Raw genomic sequence first — 21,786 nt, 5'->3', positions numbered from 1 at the left:
CCTTAACAGCTATAAACAAACATAAATTATATTAAGCTAGTGTGGTGCGCGCGACCCTTTTGGCGCTAAACGTCAGGATGCCGGTGTGCGTGCGCATGCGCAGATCTCTTTACTCAGGACAGAAGATAACTTGAGTCATCTGGATAGCTAGGAAAAGACTCCTGGCTGGATAAACATGAGCGAATCGGCAGGTTAGACACCGCAAGTTTGAGTTGAGCTATAATATAACGTTAAGTGTCTATGAGGGCTAGTTTACACGGATTTAAAATACCTAATGCTAGGTAAAGTTACCGCACAAATGGTAGCAGTTGTTGACTTTGTTAGCAACGATAACTTTAGATAACAGAGGAAGCGTTAACAGCACAGTAGTAACTTAATGCAGAAAAGGAAAATATTGGCCAAATTTTAAGTGACTTCTCTTACAGCTAGCTTATCACTTAATTAAAATTTAATAAAGTGTTATTCAACTGTTACATTTTGAAAAGGCATTAACGTTAACCGTTGTGTTTAGCTAAGACTAAGCTAGCTAACGTTACCGTTTTTTCTCTTGGCTCTTGTCAGTACAAGTTTGGATTTTACCTCATTAGTTTGTTTAAAGTTTGTTTTGTTTTTTATTCTCGGCTTGACTGGCTCAGTTAGAACTAAAATATCTCCTTGTACCGTAACTTTAACCCACATAACTTGTGACCACGTAATTGACTTAGCTATTATGAAATTTAACTGAGTGACATGGTTAGTTAGTTAGTTAGGTAACACTTGTTTGTAGACACAGTAGAACATTATGGAGGAAAAAAAAACTTACATTTCTTTTCATTTGTACAACAGGATTCAACATCGAGGACCTGATTAAGGTTTCACCACTGAATGGAGGTATGTTAATCTAGTCAAAGCTACACAAAGTGGAAATTAAACGAGTTTTGAAAACCCCCAAAACAAAGACGACGCTGCAGTCAGTCTCCGATTCAGGGTTAAGGGAAAGGTTAAGGGAAGCATAAATAATGATATTTGGCGGCTGATTCTCCGTTTTTTCACCACTTACACTTATGAAAAGGTGTTAGACATCATAGCAAAGACCTCGACACTTTTTAAACCAACTTTCAGATGTGTTAAACCTTTAATTAGCTTATGAAAACAGAAACAGGGCGATTTCAGAGCTTTTTGACCAGGTCCAGATAAAAAAACAAAACACTATGCTTCTGGACTAGATTAACAAGGAGACTCCAGAGACTCATTAAAACCCATTTTCAGATTTGTGAAACTTTTACTCTATTTGTGAAAGCAGTTAAAAAAAAAAAAAAAGGGTGATTCACAACTTTTCCCCTGCAAATCGGAAGCTAACTTCAGCGTTGTAAAACAAAGCTGATATATTTTTTTATTTAATGCTCTGTCAGGTGGAGATGAGCCCAGAGTTGAACAGTTGATGGGAAAACTAGTGAGGCTGCAAAAAGGTGACCTATCACATGTTTTAATCATATAAATCATGTATTTTTAATTGCATATATGTTATTACTGGAGAGAAAAAATTGGTTGACATGGAAGGTTAGTTTCTGTTCAGACATCTTTTGTGCAAACAGGAGATGAGTTTTGTCTTCTTGTATTTAATCTGCACAATTTAACTGAAGAATCATTGTTGCTTGTGGATTAATTTTGGATGTTGGAACTGTTGCGTCTAACATTTGCATTTAATCGGTAAGTATTAATCAAGGCAGCCTTTCTGTAGTCAATTACATGAACATAGTTTGACCGTACTTCCGTACTTTCACGTCTTTTATCTAAAGTAAAGCAAGCAGACGGCCGGAGGACTCACTGTCGCCTTTTTCCGCCTTCGTGTTGAATTGTGTTGCGCATGCGTGGCATAAATCAACCGTTAGTGTATTATTTAGCCGTTGTATTAGTAGATTAGTCGTCAGATACGTATTAATTTCTTATTTTTATCATTAACTGGCTCTTCCGTGCAAGCCAGCAACGGTCTTTAGAGCCAGTGGAGTAAATCTAGACACCGTAGTTAGTCTGCGAAGCTGCATTTCCGCTTCCGTTTGTCGGTCGCGCTCGTCTTTTTTCTTTAATTACAACAACAAACTTTAAAGAATGACAGCGTGAGCCACGGGTAGGTTACCTTAACAGGGTAAAGTGTTCGTACAATGCGAGAAAGCTTCAACACGGAGGTCTGTGTTTGATGGTACATGTTTGTGAATTTGCACCAATGAGAAGGCAGGATGAGCTGACGACATGCTGATGAGCACGCATCGTGTTTTAGTTTAACAGAAAGAATTACAGAAACAACTGGAACATCTGTACAGATCAACATAGAAAACATCGGAGCTTTCGCTAAACATGTGTAGCATCATGTAACAAGTAAAAGCTGGACACACATGGGGAATTTAAAACCGTGAGTTAGACAGCTGTACGTAGTGATCACACCAGCTGTTATGAAATGAGCCGGGTATCGTCAGTGAGGTACATCCTTACCTGTTACTCCTTCCGAGGAGTATCAGAAAATGATGAGTGGAGAATTATGAGATATGATTAATATCTCCGACTTGTAGAGAACAGCAACACTCTGCAAGATCCATTCTGATTTAACATGTGCAAAGAAAATAATGGGTTGACGAAGTAGGACAGTACAGAGGACAATTTGCGTCAAGGTTGCCTTTGAAATGTGAAAAGATCCACAGCTGATGCTGTCTGGCCATAGCTACAATATACATTCATCTTGAAAGAATATAAACTGACATCTGTTGCATTATTGCACTTTTATATTCTATGTTGTTGCAGTTACACTGTGTTTTATTCAAGGTAAAAGATCCCTTGAAGAAGGAATTAAGGACATGAAATCAGTCAGTGACTCCCTGCAGAAGGAGCTGGCAACCTGTAAGGCAGATAATCACAAACAATACACTTTACCTGTTGCTGAGATGTGTTTAAAAGCCTCCTAAATGTTTATAATAATTGTATTAACTATCCTTTATAGACAGCCTTTTATGCAATGACATGAACTGTACTGTTTATAATGTGTGTTATATTATCAGTGATTGTTGTTGTTACAGTACAAACTGAGGCTTATCAACTGGAGGGAATTCACAAAGAAAATGAAGGTACACACTTGTGAGTTTACTGTAAATACACAGTAAATAAAGTGATGAGCAGAGTTTCAGTGATGTTTTTCTTCAGAGTTGTGCAGGAAGCTGCAGTTCCAGTGTGAGGAGTCTGAGCAGGACTCTATCAGGTGAGCTTTAGACTAACTGGATGAAGAACATAACTGAGAGTCTTCAGCAGTATGAACTGTGCTTCCGTGTTTTTCTGTAGTCTGAACATGACCCTTAAACTTCTCCATATTGTGAGAAGTCAATTGTGTGTTTGTGTTTTGTAACACTAGATGGCGGTAACTTGTCATGGTTGAGTCCTGGAGAGTCCTTCCTTTCATAAATCTTCTGGTGTCAAACCTTATCTTATCATTAGATCTGTTATAAAATATTGGGTTTGTTTTCCTCACTCTTGAAGTTGGCTCTGTTAAATTTCACTATTTAGTTTTCCATTTTCAATTTGTACTTTATATAAAGACCTTTCATCTTGTCTAATTTCCTATTTATACAGTCAACTTTTGAGTCCTTGAGTCTGTACCTTTTGTAATTATACATTTTTATTCAGTGAAAAATATTGACTGTAGACAACACAATTTAGTCAGCAAAACAAATGATAACATATTCAAATGAAGTTTAACTTGTATCTTACGCTACACATCATTGACTTAGCAGTTATTGTTAAGAACTGATAAAGACTTTATTGTTATAGCATCAAGGCTAATGAGTTTGCATTTTCAGCATTTTGGCTATCAACCATTGATTTGTTCACAGAGAAAACAAAGTTATATCATTTAAAAGACCTTTGAGTTTGATACCTCTGTGGCTTAACTTTCATTGTTGTATTTTATCTAATCTCCATATACAAGTATTTTAAATTTCATGTACTGTATACAGTCATAATGGACTCTATTATGTAAATTGCAATGATACTACACACCTCATCCTTAGGCAGCACATGGCTCCAATCTGCTATGCAATTTTGTGTACTATTACAGGATCATACAATGATGATATATTGTATCCAGTATCAAACATAGTAGGTTGGATTTGTAATAGACTTGTTCCTAAAGGCACATCACCTGGAGATGAACTCAGCTATTTGTTTACTGTACATAGAGTCAAATGTTATAATATGAGGAAAATACTACAGAGGTATGTGGGGGAATAGCTGCTAACATAGCTAACATCAAAGTTTCGAAGTGATGAACATATTTAATAAATCAACCAGTTTCAAACCTTGTGCCAAGTTTACTGTACACTATGAAAGGCTAAGTCAATTAATGGTACTTTGTAATGTTTTAATACTTTTATATCTTGTACTGAGAGATGAGTTGTGTACTTTATGTTCTGCAGGCAGGTGGAGCAGAACAAGAAAAGTGAAGAGTTGCTGGAACAGTACCGATGTGAAATCCAGGGATTCAAGCTTAAACACCGGAAGCTGCGGTACCTATTAATAGTGCAATAATTTATTACATTAAAAAAAACCCTCAAGAACAACATATTTATATGTCATATAAATTTACTAAATTCAGTCCTGTTTCTGCAGTATGAAGTTTGAAAACCAACTGCATCAACTGATGGAGCAGCATAAGAATCTGCAATCTATCTTTGTAAGATTGTCTATTTAATATAAAAAAAAATAGTGATTTAGGACTTATTTCCTGCTTATACTCTTCACCAGATCTCTGAAATAGAATAATGAAAATGTGACCTATTGTTCATATTGTAAATGACTGGGATCCCTCAAATTGTTACTTAGATGCCACAAAGACTTCCAGCTGAAGTAGAGAGTGCTGAGAATATAAAAAGTCAGCTGTTAGCAGCTGGTAAGTACCCTCTCATAATTTAAGCACAGTCTTGTACAAGCAAACATGTAATCAAACATTTATTTTTTGTTTATGCATGAATATGGGGTTCCTTTTTCATTTTCAACCCTTTGATCTGGTCTTATTCTGTGATTCTTATAGAAGAATTGAAGTTGGCTCAGCTGCGCCGCCTCGGTGAGGAGCTAGAAGAGTTGAAGAAGCAGAAGCAAATAGGGACGATAGCAACAGAGACTCAGGAAGAGTAAAGCTGCATGTTGACTGGTAGTTTTAGAGAATCACCAAAAAGTCAGTGTAGGGATTTCAGCAGTCTGAGGGGTTGCAAACTCCTGCCAAATGGCTACAGGCAAAAAATTTAATTCAAAATAAGTTAAAATGACAAGGATTTTAGTCACAGGTTGACATATGATACCAGAGATATTAAAGTAAAATGTTTGTCTACCAAATTATTTATATTTGATATATGTACATAATTCATTCATGTGTCCTTGGCTATTTTCCTCTAAATGTTTCATGTTATTGTTCTGTGAGGCATGTTGGTATCCACTCTGCTGGAGTCTGTGCCAAATTTTATGTATTTATGAAACCTGAAATGTTTTTCATTCTCTAACTGTTGAAATGGCGTATTTCAGAAAGATGGATGCCACTACTACTCCTGTACGATACTGTTTATATCTTAACTTTAATATTGTGCATTGATATAATATTAAGTTGTTAATATATTTAAAAATATAAACTTTTGCTAATGTAATCACATTGTTCTCAAAGGGATTTTATGTCATGAATCTTTAAGAGGCTTTACGACAGTATACACACGTCCTGTATTTAAGTGGACACACAACCACAATCAAATTCAGTTTAAGAGAGATTTAATAAAAGTAATAAACATTTTTTGCAGTATTTCAAATACAATGTAATACTCTTTGAGGTTTAAAAAAAGAACACATTGACCCTGTGCAACTGATTCCCCCCTAATTAATGTCAATTACTTTTTACAGCCAAGACCACATACTCACATGTTAATTAAAAATAAACACAAGGCACTGATACTACAGTGAGAGTAATCATAATCCAATTTGATACTTAAAATGTCAACCAACCCTTAATTTATTTAAATATTTACAATATAATCTCTAATAGAAAACAGTGTAACCACTTTAGTGTCCATATAACAATAGGTCCTCCAATCTTTTGATGTACTGTACAAAAATACATGTAACACTAAATGGTTTTCTGCTCAGCTGAGCTGTCAAGCAGCCTGGGAACTGTACCATATAACTAAATCTTTGGTTTAATAGTGTCTACAAGCCAACAAAGGTGTCAGGAGTCCTGCGTAGGGCGTAGGTGTCAGACTGAAGTGACTTATGTAAGGAAGCATGGCCCTGTTCCAGTACTGCAAAATCGGTCAATCATCTTCCTTTCCTTCAGAGGTGAAGACTAATTTAAAAGAGAGCAGCCAGGGCACATTTGTCAGTTATATAGAAATTATCTTTTTTTTTTTTTGTGACTCAGGGATAATGTAAAAGCTTTACATATTTATTTACATTACAAAACAAGACAAAGACAAATACACATGCTTTTCTTTTTTTTTTTTTTTTAGCTCCAATCCTCTGACCCTGAAGCACTTAGGCCCTCTCTAGGAATGGTTCTTTGACATCTTTATAACCATGAGAAACGGGTACACACCCTAACAGATAGATACGTAACACTTTCTTGAAAGGGTAAAGTTCACTATAGGCTTGACTTTCAATCAAAACTACTGCTGTTGCCTCAAAGTCACAATTAGATGTTATAAAACAGTTTACTCAGTTAATTTTGATTTTGTTTCACCTCCTTCTCTAAAATCTCATACTTGCCCTGAAAATTTCACCCTTCATCAATTCTCCATCTTATTCCTCTATTCCACTTTATATTCCCATCTTTGCTTTCTGGTCTGGGTTAATATTAGGCCTTCTAGATTTGGTAATGCCCTTGGAGTGCCACTGGCACACTCTCCCTGTTTCAAACAAGTCCCAACAACATAGACACTGGTTCTACAGATGTGCAGTTATATACTGCCATGATTTTTGACTTTTTCTTTCCCTCAGGTATGATATGTGCTGACTTTCTCTTATTCTCTCTAACTCTCTCAGTCACGTCCACACAAGCTTAGTCATAGGTAAATCGCCCTACCTTTTTCTGTTTGGTGAAACATTAGCCCATGCACCCAGTATTCAAGTAGAGTCACTCTTCTTTCTGTCATTCGCCATATAAGGCAAAAGTTGTACCAGGGTCTGGCAAACAGGCACATTCCAGATTCACTGACTTTAGTTTGTTTTCAGCATTTTTATATATTGTCTTTTCAAGTTTTATTACATTAAGTGAAAATCCAGGAAAGGCTGCAGTGTTGAGCCACAGAGGTACTTTGAAAGTGTCGTTGGCACATATGGGCACTGAGTCTTTTTGATCATCTTGCATAAATAGATTCCATATAAAAGGTTGCTCTTCCTCCTCTCATTGTCCCAGGGTATTCCCCATCTGTTAGCAGAAAACAGGAATAACAGTGAATCACTCATAAGTACAGTGTTCTGCTTATCTTAATGTCTCTTCAAATTAACCAATATACCAGAAAGACTAAAACCAAACTCAGTTGTATTTAAAAGTGTATAATAATCGATAACAGTGATATGCTGTATTTGTACGAGACTTCTATTGTATATATAAAACAATAAATATTAGTTGGTGCGCCAACATTTATTTTCACAGCTTAAGAGCAGACACTATGTAAAGCTAACATCCATCCAGTGATTGTTTATGAATTAAAATCCTTTCAATCATACCAACAACCACATATAATTACTGATGATGTATAAAAAATTATCAATAAAAACAATATATAAGATTCTTTCTTTTAAAACACCTCAACATAAGCTAAACATATTGGTTCATTTTTATGACTCAGATTATTCTCTCACATTGTATTCTAATTGTGTGGTATACTACTCACACAAGTGTATATTGCTGCATCTAAACTCAAACAACATAGGATTTGGTCTTTATATTTTAAACGTCTTTTTTAAATTTATTTGATTTAATCTAACCTAATTCCACAAATACCCTTTACTACTACTTTTCTTATTTACACCTAACACTACTTTTGTTTATATCTCCTTCCCATTTACAGTGTAAACATCATCCTTGCAGTAATGATTACCTCAAAGCGGCTGTAGACCTTCTTCTCCTTCCTCATGCTCTCTATCCTCTTCAACAATCCCTCTCTCTCCTGGACGTTGCCCTGTGGTCGCAGAAGTCGATTCTTTTTAATGGACATCTCTGTCTCCAGACCCTTCTCACTGGCATCACTATCTCTGTCCCCTTCCATTTCTTCTCGCTCCAGTCGGTTCTTCTGGCTGTTTGCTGAGATCTGCTCCAGAATGACTTTGGTGTCATCTCGTAGGTTGCTACTGAACAGGACAGAGCTGGCAGGGCCCTGGTATCGCGAGGGGCCTGATAAACCAGTTGATGTCTTGTGGTTGGCTGTAGTTTGGTCAGTAGTGGTAGATCCTGTATCTCTAGCTGATGAACTCTGCTTTTTGCTTGAATCATCTGTTACCACTTTGGCCGTGCTCATGCCCTTATCATCTCCTGCAGATTTCTTGTCTTTATCCTTGGGCCCCAGGAATCCCTTTAGCCTCATAGTCTGCTTCTTGAGGAAGTCGAGTGGCTTGCCCTCACCTTTTCCCTCACTCCCAAGCGTGTTGAGGGATGTATTAGATCCCATATTTTTTTGTAGTCCGTCCTTAGAGTCCTCATATTGTAGAGTTGAAGAACTATGGGAGCGGCTCTTTTTCATTTCACTCTTCTCAGCATCTGTAGCATCTGTGGTCAGAATCTCCTCACCACAGGAGACATGGCGAGGATTCAGTCCCTTAAGCTTCACTGGATCCCTCCGAAAGATTTTAGGCGATGGAAGGGGCTTCAAAGACTTGAATATATCTTTCTTTTGACCCTCCGTTGCATTCTCCTCTTTATGAGGTTGAGTCGTCTCTGAAGGCTTTAGGTAGGTCATGGAAGGCTTGGCGGAGACTATAGGTGGTTTTGAGGAACTAAGTGAAGGTCTGCGATTGAGCTCTGCCAGTTTTCCAGAGATGTCTGGCTTCTTTGGTTCAGGTTCTGCTGAACTGACAGACACAGTTGGAGTCTTTGAAGTTGTCATGGTGTTTGGAGAAGGTTTATCAGAAAGGTCTGGCTTTTTTTCAGCAGGTTCTGGGGCTTTTAGTGATGACTCTGCCTCCATTCTTGAGGCCTTTCTCTTGGCAGCCAGGTCTTTGAAATACTGCAGTCGACTGGCTGGGTCATTCATGTTCAGAGATGATGATGTGACTTCGGTTTCGACAGTTTGGGTTGTCTTTACCTCTTCTTTATTTTTTTCATGTTCCTCTTTTTCCTTTGTCTCATCTTTTAATTGTGTCTCCTTTTCCTCTTTCTGATGCTCTTTCTCCTTCTCTTTTTCTTCTTTCTCCTTTTCTTTTTCCTCCACCTTCTTTCTCCAATCAAAAGGTTCCCGAGAAAATGACCTCCTCTTTTCTAGGATCTTAGCCACAATTGAGGAAGTGCGCACTGAGTCTAACTCCTCATCTTCCTCTGTGGCTGGTTTTAGGCCCAGGCTACCACTGTGCATTTCTGCCTTGGAAGATGAAAATATAAGTGAGGAACGCAGACGGGAGCTACGTTGAAGGAGTGGATTAACACGTGAGCGGAATGATTCATGTTTCGAAAGGAAGAGATCTGGACCCTCCTTCACCTCTGCATCCACACCCATCTCCCTTGTACCACTCTCTGGCTCTCTTTCCCACTCCTTTTTTTCAGTTGTTGGGGCAAAGTCTTTACTGGTGCCTTCAGGTAAAACAGGCTTTCCATAGCGCGGTTTCAGAATATCTGGTCTGGGCTTAGAGGGAACATTTGGTGGTTCTTTAATTCCAAAGCGGGGAGCTGAACTATCAGCAGCAGTAGACTGCTGAGATAGTGGAGGATCTTCAAATGCATCAGACCCCATTGGTTGAGTCAGGCCTTCTTCTCCACTGTCCTCATAAGTGCTAAGATATGAATGGATTCTCCATCTCCTCAGGCCTTGCTTAACACTTTCATCTTCTTCAAGCTCTTGATCAGATTTTTTTGGAAACTGTTTCTTCTCTGGTGGATGGGGTTGTGTGGGTGAGCTCTGACAGGCATACGTCTGACCTATGCTTGGCCTCTTATGGGAGGAACCTCCTCCGTACCTTCCAGCTAATGGAGGTGCCTGGTGGCCCTCACGTCCACCTAAATCCTCAGATGAAAAGTAGTCTCTGCCATAAATTGCAGGAGGAGGCTCCGGCTCTGAGCGGAAGCTTGAGTCTGAATACTGGTCAATGGAGAGATGTGGAGGACGGCCTCGAAGTCTGTTGTAGTGTCCATGGCCAGAACCTGGTCCAGGCCCTTCATTGTAGTAATGGCTACTGTGGCTCTGTTCCCTGTGAAGAAAATACAGTGGTTTTTATTTGTTTGATAGTAAATTCAGTTATGTTTGAAGACATAATGACATAAGATGATGATACGTGTAATAATTCTGAATTATTCCAATTCCAAACAGTTGTAGGTATGAAAAAGTAAATAACCTTTGGAACTCTGTCTCATCCAGATTATTCATGACTCTGTGCTTCATGTATTGCCTTGAAGATGTGTAGTTTTCTTGGGTTCCCTCTGCATAGCTGTGCCTCTTGTAGGCACTGCTACTCATCTCCATCTGCCTAGACACTATGGACCTTCCCTGGTCCAGGAAGGACTGCTGCATATAAAGCTGTTGCTGGGAATACTTCCCAATTGTAATTCCTGACCCAGGTTCAATGGTGTGACGAAATGGGTCGTTTCTCCGGAAAGGAATCGCAAGGTTGCGATCAGAGTCTCCATAGGGGAAGCCAGAGGAAATTTCAGGTTGCCTGCGGTAAGCTAAGGGGTTCCGCAAAGACTGGGTCCTCTTCAAACCAAACTGGCTGCCAAAGTAACTGCTGGTGCTGCTGGTGTCTGAGAGTGCAAGTGTTCTTTCGGATGGGTCGACGACTAGAGGCTCTGACTGAGCAAAGAGAATGCGGAACTCTTCATCGAAGGTTGCAACTAGCTCCCCAAGGAAAAGGTGGGCGATGCAGCGGTGAATCTTCTCATAGGACCACATGAAACTATAAAGAAATAAGGAAGAACAGTAGAAGCATTTAAAGTACTTGCATTTACAGAATGAATGGCATGGGGCATCTTAGCAATTTAATGAACTCACCTGTAGTTCCCACTGAGTACGGCCCTGCAGTCAGCCAGTAGGAACCGATCTTTCACCTGCCCCTTAAATGATTTCCCCGTCCGGGAATAATAGGTTATTCCTGCCACAGTTCTGACACGCATCATCTGTAAAACCAAAATTTAAATCATGTTATGGGCACATACGCCTTTTTGCAAATAACGTTTTATAAGTAAGTAAATAACAACTGATAGCCTAGTCCTTTGAAGCAATGTACTGAAAAGGCAAACTCACATGAATTAAGTCCAAGTTGACTTTGCAGTTGATGACCATGGAGACAAAGTGATGGACTTCCTGCTCATCCAGTAGAATGTAAACAGGAACGTGGCGTGATGCTGCGTCCAAGAGGTCAGCAAAAATGTCAACATCTGTGAACACGTCCATCACCACGGCAATAACCTGGAAGCGGAGCAAACACAAGAACATTAGACAATTTGTTCAGTATCATATGATCTTTGTTAATCTAGTTTTATATTATTTTGTAGGCTTGTTGCTATTGGTTAAAAGAATAGGTGATTTAAAATTGCAACACCTGAACATTTGCATAATTTGAAGGGACCTTTGGAGTGGTAGGTGTTCATTGTGTTTATCAGCAATAAAAGATAATTTACACTCAAAGAAAGTACAGTTTTTATGCTACAAGTGATAGGATAAGAGTTTTCTTGAAAGTTTGAAAATTCACAAGTGGATGTTAGGAATAATTTATTTACTAACTAACCTCACTGATAAAAAAATTTGAATATTAAATTAAAGTACTACAAATATTTTAGACACCACAGTGAAATTTGATATCACACAGGTGAAGATATTAAATTTGTATCATTCACTGAATTGCATTTAGTCACAAATAAATCACCAAGCCTATTTTAGCTCTTAAAATGAATACATGTATATGCAATTAACTGCACTCAGCGTATCAGCAATACTCTACAAACATAGCAGACATGTTATAGTTCTGAGACAGGCATGTACTCTTTAAAAACACTGGCAGAAATGGAGGACAGATACCCACATAACCCACCACACATGCAGGTTTGACTGCTCGTGACTTTTGGCATGTACATTTTATGTTAATTGTATTTTTTATTTGGCCAAAGGCCAGCCAGTTAGATGTTCACCTGAAAGGGTGTGGTGGCAAAGTTGACAGTGGCAGATAAAAAGTAAGATTAAACTAACTATGAGATAGCATAATCCACACATTCACTAGTCACTGGCAGCCCTTTATCTCTCTTTTTTTCTTTGAAGAGATAATGCTTGTCTTGCACAGTACATACTGATAAGGCAGAGAGAGAGGATATTCAGTTGTAAGAAAGGGTGTGTTAATTTAGTACATTAAGGGTGTTTCCCATCCATTCCACTTTTTAATCAGCTGAGAGAAAGTGGTGTGCCTGCCTAGAAATCAAAATGATTTTAGCAAATTAATAGCTGTACATATTGAATGTGCATATATAAGTGGAATCCTTTGATCTCATCTTCAGGTGCCATTTTTTCTCAGAAATCCCTGCTGAATGCAAACCAGATATGCACGTTTTACTGTATTTCCCTGTTTTCTATCTGTCCTTTTTACTTACTTGGCGTGCGTTCTTGATGAGTCTCCTGGCCTGTTCCTTGATGCTCGGCATGTCTGGGTCGGAGGGGTTGACCAGAGTGGTGACCTCTGTGGGCCCGATTAAGCTGTGCTGTGTCATTGGCCACCCCAGGTCCAGACCTGGAGCAGCCAGGTCGGACTGCATCGGCCAGTAGGTGTCAGAGGAGCCCTCGGCTTCATTACCTCCCTCGTGGTATGTCAGCTCCGGGAGGTTGGAGGTCTGGTTGGGTGCCTGGATTGTGGACTTGATATATTCAATTTCCGGCTGTGCCAGGAAACTGACCACATCTGCAGTCTGGAGGAACTCATAGTATCCCTGGTGTGACAGAAAACATGCACAAATTCATTGCATAATGAAATCAATGCCTCTTTTTGAAGTATTTTAAAATAAATACTCATTAAAAACAAACACAAATAAAAGAACACAAGTAGGAAAATTCAGGGTTACCGGTATATCATGTTCTATCAGTGCGTCAATAGCGAGTCGGTATTCCTCCCGGTAGTGTGGTGGCAGGTAGTTTGGGTCCAGGGGGTTATCACCAATCGATGAACTCTGAGATCGGTGCGCCATGGTTGGAGAGTGGGGTGGAGTCAAAGGTCAGGGCTCAGGGGTGACAAGACGTAAGGGGGGAGGAATCTGAACCTGTACAACAAAGTCCAAAAGAAAGAAAAGGTCGTGCACTGAGTTATGCTAACTGTACAGAGAAATTAATCCGATGTTGGTAAATTAAACAAGATATGATGCACAAAGCTGTCATTAACATCTAATTTCCATTAATTCAGATGTCTGCACAGCCTGTTTTAGTTTTTTAGAGTGATATAACATTCCAGGATTCCATGAATGTCAAAGCAAACACACCCTGGTACACAAACCAATTAAATATTTACATGTTATAATCACATTGCTTTAGTGGTTGCAAATAACATACCACTCCTCCGGTTAAACCAAATATTCTTTAGGGTGGTGAGAGGAAGAATGCTTTGTGTCAGGATACACAAGCCGACAGATTACTACCTATAACCTCTTACACAAAGCATCCATTGTTGCTGAGTTGAAGCCTGTGCGTTAAGTTTATCGAGTACACCTTTCATATTAACACACCTTTATCTGCACCCAATAGCGCATTTTTACTATGACAGACATTAAGAGTTGAGACAGATCTCAACAAGTGTTTTCTGTCAAAGCCTACAGCCACGTTTCTAAATTTACAAGACAAGTTCATGCAGTTTAGGAAAGAAAGATGTCGATTTTTATATTAATCATTAATTATATATAAGTTTTGTTTGTGTGCGACATTGTTAATGTTCAGAGTTATAAAAGAAAAGAGAGCTAAAAATGACTTTTGACAATATCTGGCATATAATGTTTGACTGTGACTTGACTTAATTGCTGGTTTGGTGTAACAAAGTAATATTCAGCGAATATGAAATGTAGTTCAGCTTGTGAGAAAACTACATAGAGGTAAGAACAAAGAAAAACAACAGGATACAGAAAATACAATGAGAGGAAGAAAAAGAAGAAAACCTAATGAGAGAAAAGGGAGGTGTAAGGGTGAGGTGGAAAGGCATGAAGAGGTGTATAGACAGGTTCTCTCATATCTCTGCTTAGTAAACTTTTCCTGCTGGTGCCTCATAATTCAAGTTGCTACTGAGACATCCTGAAAAATCTGTGTCATCAGAGCAAACAAATTGATTTAAGTGAGCACCATGAGTATGCTATTAGATATGTCATGACTTGAACTGATTTAAACTTAATTTAAGGTAGTGAAAGGAACACTGTTACATAACTATTCTGTGAATGTGTGATTCAATAGGACAAAAAGGGTGGAGACATTTACAATTCTCTTCACAGATCCTTAAAGGACTGGTTTCACAATTTTTTAAGTCTGTCTTAAAACAACATTCAGGTGCCCACATTAACATTGAAATTGTTTTTGCTTGCAATAATCATTCCTCCTGTTCTTACTGGCCTTTAGGAGATCCCTTCATAATGTGCTGACAATGTAAGTGATGAGGACCAAAATCCACAGTCCTCCTTCTGTGCAAAAATGTGTTTAAAAGTTTATCTGAAGCTGATATGAGGCTTCAGCCGTCCAGATTAGTCAAATCAAGTAGATATCTTTCAACATTACAGCCTTTTTAGTGCCAAAGTCTCTCTTTTTGTTACTATACTTCCACCACAGCTCAACAGGAAAACACTGTCTGAGGAAACACAAAGAGGGAATTCATGCTAAAAAGACTGTAAATGTGGCAGATATCCACTTGATATGATTATCTCAGACTGCTGAAGCCTCATATAAGCTTCAGATCAACTTTTAAATGCATTTTTGCACAAAATGACAAAATGGATTTTGGGCCCCATCACTTACATTAAAAGCAAATTTAAGGGAATCTTTTAATAGCCAGTATGAACAGGACAAATGATTGCAGCAAGCAAAATCTCTTTCAATGTTCATATACATATACAATGTTCAGAGGACAGACTTGAAAAAAAAAAAATTGTGAACCTACTGTATCTTTAAAGAGAGCCAAGTTCTACACATGATTTCATATGTGGATGAATCAACTCACTGGTTACTCAACCAACACTCTCACTCCAAACCATAAAGAGACTATCAGCCACCATTAAAAAATAGTATTGAAAGGAAGACGGCAGATAGAGGACAAACCAGATAAGCAGAAACTTTATGACAACATAACACTACAAGGAGAGGCATGATAATAACATTTTCATTGTCGATTAATCTGCAGATTATTTTTGCAATTAATCATTTGGTCTAGGAAATACCAGAAAATATCAGAAATGCGCATCACAGTTTCTTAAAGCTCAAGGAGATGCCAGCTTGTTTTGTCCAATGAACCTAAAGATATTCAGTTCACTATCACATCAGACCAGTGTAGCCAACCAGGACACCCACCAGCATTATTTTTTTAATGACAGCTGCATACTGGATGGTTCATCTGTTGGTGGAGATCTGTGTTAACAACCACTGAGTATTCAAAGTGAACTGGTTCAATACTTGGTAAATCCCAGGATTATATATGAGTTCCTTCTGCACATTGCAGCATGTGGTCAAAACAGGAAGTGTTTTGACTGTGTGTGTATACATCACCATGGAAATGTTCTGTCTTAGGAACTGTGGTTGATTGACAGTCTGATTGAGTAAATGATCAGGGTGTGTATATAACCTTGGGTCTGAGGGTGAGTGGGTGTTTTAGACCTGTTTAAAAAGCATGAGTGACATCCTTTCTGTAAACTTCCATGCAAACTAAGAGATTGGTGCTGATAGCAAAGGAACCAAGTCCTAACCCGCAATTACAAGGAGAACCCGGTTTACTCAGGGGCCTGGTGAGTCATCGAGTAACCCATCCTGGCCTGGTGGGGTTGACTTGCAACACACTCCTCTCTGATGACTCATCAGCTAACAAAATGGCTGACATCCTGTTTCCTGACTCATTTTTAACCATAGAAATTAGACCTTTGCGGTGCGCAGTTCGCCTTCCAAAGTTCCATGGTGGGCAGGGAGGCATGTTGGGCGCACATGGTGGTTCGCATGGAATAATTTCACTACTGCCGAGTTTCTAATGTCAAAAAAATCCATGAGTACTTTAATCTATTTTTTTCTCCTTTATTTTAAAGAAATCTAGCCACCTGGGACTTGATCTGTATATGAGTGATTTGTTCCGATGCAGCAGTACAGTGCATACCTGAGGAGTTGTGATAAAAGCTATAAACTGAGAGATGGACACCTCTCCGTGCTTTTCATGTGTAAACCTCAGAAAAGTATCATGTGTGGCAAAACAACAGCAGACAAAAACACCCCACTGCAAGTGCCGTTTAAGTTATGAAATAATATTGCTGTTATTGTCCAGTTACAAAATCAAAGAACGCAGCAGCCAATGCGACTCAACCCTGAGGTTAATATGAGCTAAGTTGGTGACTCGAGCACAGTAGCACTAAACAGAGCCTGGAGGTTTCTTATTGAGCCTCCTGACCGCTGGGTCACACCAGAATATGAAGCAACAGAAGAATACCAGAACATAAGAAGCACAACAGATTTTCTCCACCTCACCTGGCTGACTGGTAGGATATTCAAACAAATACTGCTGCTTTGTTTGTTGTTATAGCAACTATGTCAGGCACCAAACTGTTGGAAGTGACACATGATGATAGGGATCTTTCCCTCTCTTCTCTGTTCCTCCCTTTAGTTGTACAGCTTTCTGTTTCCCACACAAGGACGCACCTGGCCTACATGTACCATAAACAAAGCCAGTTTGAAACACTAAACCACCGCAAGGGGTTTTTTTTGCAGGCGGAAAGCAACCGCAGCTACTCAAGGGCCGATAAACTCAATATTCAGTTGTGCACAATGTTTGCTCACTAAGCGTGTAAATGGTCCATTCTCAGCATTCCTGCATCAACACTGACATAAGAACAGGGGGAGAAAAGGCGAGCAAAGAGCTGAGGGAGTGGAAAAAAAAAAATCTGTATCTGTCTCAACATGTGAATCATCGGTATAAGCCTGAGGAGACACAAACTATCAAGCACAAAAAATATTTTCAGTCTTTCTGTTTTCTCTCTGCCTCTCTCTCACACACACACACACACACACATGTTCTCAACACGCCTTACTGAGCAAACACTATGATTGATTCGGCGTGCCTCTTCGGTTGATGCATTTTGTGTGATCATTCGGTGTGAACAGAATGGAAAAAACAATACCTCATAACAGGTTTGGAGGGATACACCTGATGCTCCTGTCAAAACCTTGCAGTGCCACTTTGGTCGGATTAAGACACACAAACATAGATAAGAGTAAACAGAGAGCACAACTTGTCTCTCCTCAGATCATCACACCTCAGCATGACTGTTGAGTGCCGCACAAAAGACAGACTGAAGGTCAGGTGAATGTATACAGTATGTGAGAACAAACGGCAGCGAGTATCCTCCCTCCTTAATACGGCAGCACTGCTTGAAAAACTGGTCCACTGAGGTCCTCGTCATCTCTTCCAACTGGTCTTAATGTCTGTGGTCGTCTTGAGTGGCAAACCCAACCATAAAAGCAAAAAAAGTTTCTGCTTTACTTCTCTCTCTCCCCCTCAAGCAATATATTGCTCATACCTGCCTAACAACACCTTTACGAGCAGACAGTGACCTTTTGTGACATATACAAAGCAAACAGACTTATGAATGGGATGCAGGCGAGGCCATATGGCTGGTGTGACAGGATAAAAATCTATAATAAGAAGCACACATGCACATGCAGGAAAAAAAAAAAAGAAAAAAGCTGGCACTACAGACTTTTTCCCTCAAATTATAACCACATGTCCAACTATTCCTACTCCATGAGTCACATCGCTCACATTGAATGAATCGAGGCAAAGCTTGAAAAGGTGATGTTTAAATCGATATGCTGTTTGTTTGAGTCAAAACTGCAAGGAAAATTGATCTGCGTGGGCGCAATAAAGATACTGTCAGTGCCTATAGATCAAGCTGTAGGAGAAGGTGTGCTTTTGGTGTCTTCTTTGCTCAACAGATGAGGCTGTATGTACGATGTCACCAATTATCTTGAAACTCAAGGGATCTCAAGTTCGCCTGATGACATCTGCCTGAAATGCATACATACTGTAGCGTTGTGTAACCGAGGCATTTAGACATGCTTGTAAAAGTGTCTCTGCCCTTTCAAGCAGTATTTATTAGGTACTCTGTGAAACCATGTTAATTTGCAAGGTAGTTGTTTCTCTCTCTCTCTCTCCCACTTGAATGTCATCAAAGAACTGGGAAGAGAGCAGTTTGTGTCATGGGTGCCAGCCCGCACTGAGCCTTCTGTGTGTTTAGAGAACCTAATAACAATACTGTTGAGGTTTTGCAACGCACAGCAGCTACCTGGATGACTTAATCCTCTACAAACTCCAGGCAGCCAGTGCGGAAAGTAACTAGCATTTCACTTTTTGTGGTCCACTCGCATTAATGGAGTGAAGAATGTGAAGAATAAAACAGGATAGAAGATGTCAGGAGGGCAAGACACAATAGAATATAATAGAAAAGGATGAAAACAATGGAATATAACAGAATACAAAAGGTTCACAATAGAATATAACAGAGCAGGTGACAATAGAATTGAATTGAATTGAATAAAACGGCAGGTAACAATAGAACAGAGTAGATCGCAAAACACAGACTAAAGTAGAACAAGATACAACTAGAACAGAATAGAATAGGATCAAACTAGAAAGGCAACAATAGAATAGAATAGAATCAAACTAGACAGGCAATAATAGAATAGTATAGATTACACTATAGACATTGAATAGAACAGAACAGGATACAACAAGAATAGAGTAACACAAGAATAGAATAGAATAGAAAATAATAGAATAGAGTTGAATAGAATAGAACCTCACTATCAACAGTTCTTTTGCTGCACAAAGTTCGTCTTTACCTGCTAACTTTGCTGCAGAACTTGTTTCCTCTCTTTCTACGGACGTATTTCGCTCTAACCGGTGAAACCGCCGTCGTGCGTCTCCTTTCCCGTCGGTGCGTCACATTCCTCAGATCGGACAACAACTCCACCCAACTCCCGGTGTGCACCCTCCAGTGCCAGCCAGCGAGGAGAGGCGAGGGGGGGTTAGGGAGGGAGGCAGCTCGGACTGTAGGCCCGGGCTGGGAGTTTCACTCGGCGGTGTGTGAAAACCTCCGGAGCCGCCGCCACTACAGGGGCAGCGCGGTGAATGAGGAAGAAGTTGGGGCGACTCCCGCTAGGCAGGGCTTTCCCACCGGTGAGACTCCTCCCAGACCCGCTGATCACTGGGAACAGAAGACCATTGGAAGTTCACTCCCAGAAGCATATTTCAAAAGTGCTGGCCTTTGTATCATGGCTGCCAATTGGTGTTTTATCCACTCTGCAAGAAGGAGGAGGCTTCTGTAAGTTTTCACTGCTTGCTCTTTCCACTTGGATTTAACTTTGGAGTTGTAGTATTCATCAATTTGGGACAAATTCTCATTTAATTCAGATGCTTTTTCACCCTGACAGACTGGCAGTGTCTGGCACCAGTTTCAGGCTAAAGAGCAACAGGTTTCTTTGGAGACCATGTGCCTCTTTGAAACATTGTGTTGTCGCTTGCTGTTTATCTCTCAAGCAAAACACTCATCCTGAATCAGCAGACTCCAACAGTTCCCTTTTCTATAAGAATCTGTATTTGCAAAAACTTCCCAGCTGCAGGCTGCACCGCTCAGCGCCTCCTCCTCTAATGGAGGTTGGATTTGGGAAGCTTGTTGTTTAACCTTAATCCCACTGACTGGGGTACCCACAGACCCCAGAGGTTTACTTATTGTCATATCTCACAGGTGATTTATTCTCTCATTACAATTTTTCATGACTTTGTCAATCAGTTTGTTCCTAATGATTTAATAACATTGTGTCTTGTTTCTGTTTTAATTAGTGCTTTTTAAAAATATGGGGGACCCCAGTCAATTTCTACCAACGCAGTTTTAATAGATGGAACTATTTACTGAGTTCATGTTTGCAATGGCTCCTTATTTAAAGTATCACACACTATCGGGGGGTCAGGGGCTCCCTGTCAGTCATTTTGAAGGAGACAAACACAGATTTCCTCAAGTGCTCTGTTGATGACCCTAAATATCACCCCTCCCAGGGGTGTACAGGGAAGGAGTTAACCCTAACCCTAAAATAATAGTAATCTGTGTTGTTGTTTTTTCGGATGGCATTAATTACACAACTAATAATGTTTTGAGAAGAATTTTACTATGATGGTTGTTTCTTGTAGTAGTTTATTTTGGGGGTCTCCAGGAACCCCAGTCAGTAGTCCTGTATGTTAAACATGTTGGTAGGATGAAGGTTAAGGTCATTCAGATGCAGCGCAGGTCATCTTGAACAGATCATTAAGATCATATCATTTGTATCATTTTGCTGATTATTCAATATGTTAAATCATTGACTGTCTTGTCCCCTTTCTTCTTCACTTACATAACCAGAAGTAATGACAAATTAACACAACGCGTAATACAGGTAAAGGTATACTCCACTGTATTTGTGTGTGTGTATGTATGCGCTTTATATGGGCCATCCTTTGTCCTCAAACGTGTCTATCAGACAGACACACCTTGTTTCATGGCCCTCTGACAGCAACACACACACACACACACACACACACACATATGACTGTGTTTTCCTAACAAGGGTGTGCCTCTTGTTTGAATGTCTACCTGAGCACCCATGTCCTAGTATGCACCTTTTTGCACACACACACACACAAGCCATATTTCTAAGCTCTCGCTCTGTCTGTTTGTTCTTTTCTAATTTATGCAAATGTGTAACTCTCAGCGTGACATATATATGAGAATGTTTGCATACAGCCGTGTGAACATGTAGAGCAGAGCAGTGTGCAAAAGAAAAAGAAAAAAATTAAATAATGAAATGATATCCAATGAAAGAAGTATATGAGTCAAGGGTGAAAGAAAGCGTCTGATTACATGAACACACTCTGATAACAAACACTAGCAGGTATACAGACCCTGAAACAGAGGGTGCGGCCACTCCGAGGAATGTGCTCAAGGCATCTTACCGCACCCAACCTCCTTCTCCCTCCCTCCCGCTCCCTCTCCCTCCCTCCTCTCTCTCTCTCTCTCTCTCTATCTCTCTCACTTTGCCCTCCTTCCTCTTGTTCAGCCTCTTTCTTCATCCTCCTCCCTCTCTGAGTCACTTGGCAGTCATTTAACAGGTATACAGGTCCAGGCTTGAGTCCAGGTGGCTGTTAAATCTTGGCCTGCACCTCAAAACGCCTGGCAGAGGAGTCGGGGTTATCTGGGACTGTTTGAATTCAGTCGAGCTTTATTAACATGACTGTTAGAGTTCAATGACAATGCAGTTTGTGCTTCACCTAATGAGTACATAAAATATGTATAGATGAGTGACACATGAAAGGAAAAACCATCATTAAGGGTTTTGTCAAGTGTTGGACCACCAT

General features: G+C 39.7%; 2 protein-coding genes and 1 non-coding gene across 7 annotated transcripts; 2 read left to right on the top strand and 1 right to left on the bottom strand.

Annotated features, from left to right (window-relative positions):
- Positions 1–60: 60 nt before the first annotated feature.
- si:ch211-199g17.9 (uncharacterized protein LOC108180085 homolog) lies at positions 61–5,660 on the top strand. Of its 4 annotated transcripts, none has more exons than XM_044336376.1 (10): positions 61–191; positions 826–870; positions 1,392–1,448; positions 2,776–2,871; positions 3,048–3,095; positions 3,172–3,226; positions 4,437–4,526; positions 4,630–4,693; positions 4,843–4,909; positions 5,051–5,660. In XM_044336376.1, exons 1-10 carry the CDS (start codon positions 176–178, stop codon positions 5,152–5,154), a joined length of 642 nt encoding a protein of 213 aa, XP_044192311.1. In that variant the 5' UTR covers positions 61–175; the 3' UTR covers positions 5,155–5,660. The 4 variants fall into 4 exon arrangements, with proteins under 4 accessions (XP_044192311.1, XP_044192314.1, XP_044192313.1 ...); XM_044336378.1 differs by having other exon boundaries at positions 63–191; positions 2,797–2,871; XM_044336377.1 differs by lacking the exon at positions 61–191 and adding an exon at positions 213–281.
- On the top strand, positions 2,447–2,579 carry LOC122970590. The gene has a single exon (XR_006399270.1). It is a non-coding gene; the product is annotated as a U8 small nucleolar RNA (small nucleolar RNA).
- A 98-nt stretch (positions 5,661–5,758) lies between the features above and the next one.
- Positions 5,759–19,543, bottom strand: fam83hb (family with sequence similarity 83 member Hb). Of its 2 annotated transcripts, none has more exons than XM_044336372.1 (8): positions 19,242–19,543; positions 13,247–13,435; positions 12,782–13,114; positions 11,445–11,609; positions 11,193–11,317; positions 10,540–11,097; positions 8,100–10,395; positions 5,759–7,423 (listed from the first exon to the last, which is right to left on the bottom strand). In XM_044336372.1, exons 2-8 carry the CDS (start codon positions 13,367–13,369, stop codon positions 7,400–7,402), a joined length of 3,624 nt encoding a protein of 1,207 aa, XP_044192307.1. In that variant the 5' UTR covers positions 13,370–13,435; positions 19,242–19,543; the 3' UTR covers positions 5,759–7,399. The 2 variants fall into 2 exon arrangements, with proteins under 2 accessions (XP_044192307.1, XP_044192306.1); XM_044336371.1 differs by having other exon boundaries at positions 13,247–13,441; positions 19,242–19,541.
- Positions 19,544–21,786: the final 2,243 nt, after the last annotated feature.

Source organism: Thunnus albacares, chromosome 19 (genome assembly GCF_914725855.1).
Source record: "Thunnus albacares chromosome 19, fThuAlb1.1, whole genome shotgun sequence".
NCBI classification, from domain to species: domain Eukaryota; kingdom Metazoa; phylum Chordata; class Actinopteri; order Scombriformes; family Scombridae; genus Thunnus; species Thunnus albacares.
This window is presented reverse-complemented; position numbering and strand designations above follow the sequence as displayed.